At 41.7% G+C, this 3,656-nt stretch overlaps 1 protein-coding gene across 1 annotated transcript in view; it reads right to left on the bottom strand.

Moving 5' to 3' along the window:
• Nucleotides 1-1,419: 1,419 nt before the first annotated feature.
• The window catches only part of LOC147160134 (protein mono-ADP-ribosyltransferase PARP11-like), a 7,896-nt gene continuing 5,659 nt past the window's right edge, over nt 1,420-3,656 (bottom strand). The window contains exons 5-7 of the mRNA XM_086060270.1: nt 3,335-3,462; nt 2,283-2,434; nt 1,420-2,228 (exon numbers count right to left, since the gene is read on the bottom strand). Coding sequence (XP_085916396.1) covers nt 1,912-2,228; nt 2,283-2,434; nt 3,335-3,462 — 597 coding nt within the window. The 3' untranslated portion in view covers nt 1,420-1,911. The remainder of the gene's footprint in view (nt 2,229-2,282; nt 2,435-3,334; nt 3,463-3,656) is intronic.

Genomic DNA, 3,656 nt, shown 5'->3' on the forward strand with positions numbered 1-3,656 from the left:
TTGCTGTGAATCGTGTTATGATTGTTGCACTTTGAGCTTATAAATATGTCATTTGCATAAATGTTTCATCGTGTCCTGGAACTTCACCCGGCTTCCAGTAAAACCCATAAATGTTACTTCAGAAGGTTCTACTCACATGTGGCTTGCATTTCCAACAGGCAGCAGCAGCACCTGCCTGTTTTATTGGCCTACGCGAAACACACAACAAGGAAGGAAGCAAGGCAGATGAAAGATTTCCTCCCTGCTCCTCTCCATCACTCTGTGGACTAGCAGAGGAACATATGGTTAGGAAAGCACTTTTAAGGCTGATAAATCATTTTTGCGGCTGTAGAACGACAAGGTATACACAGCGTGGATTCCAAATAAGCAGTTTTTATGCTCACCCGTGCAGGAGTTGACACTTCACATCATCTTAATTGAGTATTAGACTAGAATGTATCATGAAAAAGATCATGAGTATGTTCTCATGCTTTAGGGTCACAATAAATTATTAACATTGTCAGTGTGTGTGCGTATCAGTGAATGAGACTGTGTTTCTTTGCATGTCTGACAGTGTGCGTATGTGCGTCTACTCAATGAATGGCGAATCTATGGGCAGTATTCCACGAGTGAAAGTGTGCCTCATTGTGTATCTCTACATCTGCGTGTGTGTTTTTCAGTACAGTATGTAGTGGACATTGGACAGTACAGAATCTACAAGAAATGATTCGCTCCTATTGTTCAGCTGTTTCTAATGCAACAGTGACCTCTGTTGGACAACCATATAAATTACAAACAGTTGATAGAGTCACGGGTATAAGTCGTCTCACCTGTCAGTCAATGTCACCTTGAAAAAAGGACAGATTTGTGTGCCATCTTAAATTATTTAGTGAGGTAAAATTGCCTCAAACCGCCCAATTAGCTAGTCTAATCATGTGCGTGTGGGTCCGGATTCGTTACTTAAAGTTTAAGGTGATTTGTTTAAGTTATTCATCATCGAAATTAAAGAGAGCTGACGCGTGGGTATGAGGAGGACGACATTTGCCGATTTCCCAGTCAAAAGGGCAATAGTTGAAGGTGGGGAGCGTAAACTCACAAGTTTCTTCCACTTAATGGGGCAGATGCCACGTACTTCCGACTTCCGGGTTTCACACATTAGCGTCGTTTCCGGCCATCGTTCCAACACTCGCACCCACACCCCTGCGCCCTCCAAGCGCATCTCAACTCTGACATGCTTCGGACAACTGAGAGTGAGACAGACACACTGCACATTCGCACCCGTTGAAGGCGCAACCGAGGGGCACAAAGGCAGAAGCGCAAGGACTAGGACGCGACCCACATGCCGCAAACAGGAAACGGAAACAAAGCTGATGTGTGAAAACCAGGAAGTCGAAATCTGATAATTAGAAGCAAACATTATTTATTAATCTTCACTCCGAGTAGTTCTATGCAAAAAACACATTTATTAGTCACATGATGTGCAAATTGCAGACTTCTTAACACAAATTGACTAAGTTTCTCTGAAACCATACTTGAACTATTGCACCACCTTGTGGCAAATTCTGTCACTTGTTCCTCTCCTCACAACAACCAGCGCTGTACACACACGCACAAAGAAATGAAAAATCTTAACAAGATGATTTGTGATGCACACATAGCAAAGCGACATTCCGTGTTGCGGTAACTTGTCATGACAGTGCTACACGTGTGGAGACCATAAGAATGTTCTGCACCGATATTTATGCACAATACAGCCACTTTTCTGTTGTTTTTTTTCTTTGCCAGACTTATTTTTGCATCAATGTCCCACGTATGCGCGCAGTCGAAAGAAAAGTCCTCACAGAGTTGTCATTGTCCTCATCAAAGGCACTTGAGATTATTCATGCTCTACTTAGGCACAGGACCGCCTTGACATCGCTCTAAGCGCCCGTCTCAGTAGAACTCGATCAAGTACTCCGGGTAGATCTGGTTGCTGTCGAAGATGACGTAGATTTTCGGGTTGGCCGTGTCGTCCACGCAGCTGTCAAAGAAGTTGGTGAGGCTGGTGTCCTTGGAGGGCGGGCGGCAGTACAGCGGGTGACCCAGCGTGTATTCGCCCACCAGAACCCTCGCCAGGAACATGCTCTTATATGATGGCTCGCTGGCGAAGATGGGCGGCGCCAGCCCGTGCCTCTGCAGGTTGCTGTTGTGCTTGCCCGTGTTGTGGCAGAACTTACTGGAGTACTTGGCGTCCCGGGCAAAGTAGCTGCCTGAAAAGACACTTTGGTCATAAATGATCAAAGTGAGCGTGGACGTTTTTGTACCTTTGCCAAAGACGTCGCCGTTGCTTCCTGTGAGCCGCCAGTCAAAGTTAAACATGCATATGGCCTGGATGTTGTTGTGCCCCGTGCCGTGGAAAAGCATCCGCTCCTCAATATCAAGAGTTCGCTTCACTTTTCTCAGCTGCATTTTCTTCCTTTGGAAAGGAGACACAAGGAAATGTATTTAATTGTCACGAGGGGAGTAGTAGGGCCACACTGTAAAGTTTGGAAAAAACACACCTGAATTTAAAATTAAAAGTGCATTCTTATGTGAATAAGGTTGTATGCATTTTTTTTCAAATACTTTCAAGAAAAATATGTATATTTCGGGAGAAAAATGGCATATACATGTATTTTCATTATATATATATTATAAATCTAGAATAAAGTCATATTTTGAGAAAACAGTCTTGCTGTGGCGACATCATTCAGGGAATGGCAGAAAGTCACTTGATAGTATTTTTGAGAACAAAAAAAGTGGTCTAAATTACAATGAAAGCGGCATATTTGACAGAAAAAGTGGTATGTCTTTAGAACAAATATTTTACCAATAAATTGTAAGAATATTGTAGTATACTTTCAAGACTAAAGTACTTTCTCAAAAATACTTGATTTTATTTTCTAAAATATAATATTACATTCTCATAAAATGACAACTTTTTTTTCTCGTGACAATATATAACGTTACCATTTAAAAAAATCATAATCTAAAATACACATTTTTTAGGTTAACACTAGATCCAAAATATAAACCTTTTGATCTAAAAAATAAGATATATTTTCTCAAAACTACACATTTAATTAAAAAAACTGTATTTTCTTCTTATAAGTTTAAGACATTTTCCTGAAAAAAAAACCATGCATCCTTTCCATCCTGCTTTCTGCCTGTTTGTTGACTTTCACAAAACAAAAGCATGGCAGCAAGCGCACTCAATTATTCTGGTGAGCATGTGATGGCGCGGCCAAGAATTGATGACCGCGCCACACACAAGGCCCCACTAAAAATAGTGCCATTTGCCACTTTTGAGGCAGAATTTCCTTGAGAGGCCACCAACCTGCAAAAGAATTCCCACAAGTCCAAGTTCTGAATCCTCTGGATGGATTTGATGGGTCGATCCATGGTCCTATCGTAGAGCCGCGCCACTTCTTTAAACTCGTAGGTGTCTCGGCCCAACTGGACAAGCTACATAACAGATAATACAGCGGGGGCCTCGATTTACAAGTTCCACTTGTTCTATGTCTCAGATCATCTTTCCCAATTGAAATGAATAGAAATACCTTTAATCTGTTCCAAATCCATATAAAACGCCAACATAAATTTTTACTTCAACATTTTCCCCCCCTAAAAGAACTATAGCCCGTGGCAGTACATTTCTC

The sequence above is a fragment of the Leptonotus elevatus genome, chromosome 17 (assembly GCF_054856555.1).
Source record: "Leptonotus elevatus isolate MCC_2025b chromosome 17, RoL_Lele_1.0, whole genome shotgun sequence".
Classification (NCBI taxonomy): Eukaryota; Metazoa; Chordata; class Actinopteri; order Syngnathiformes; family Syngnathidae; genus Leptonotus; species Leptonotus elevatus.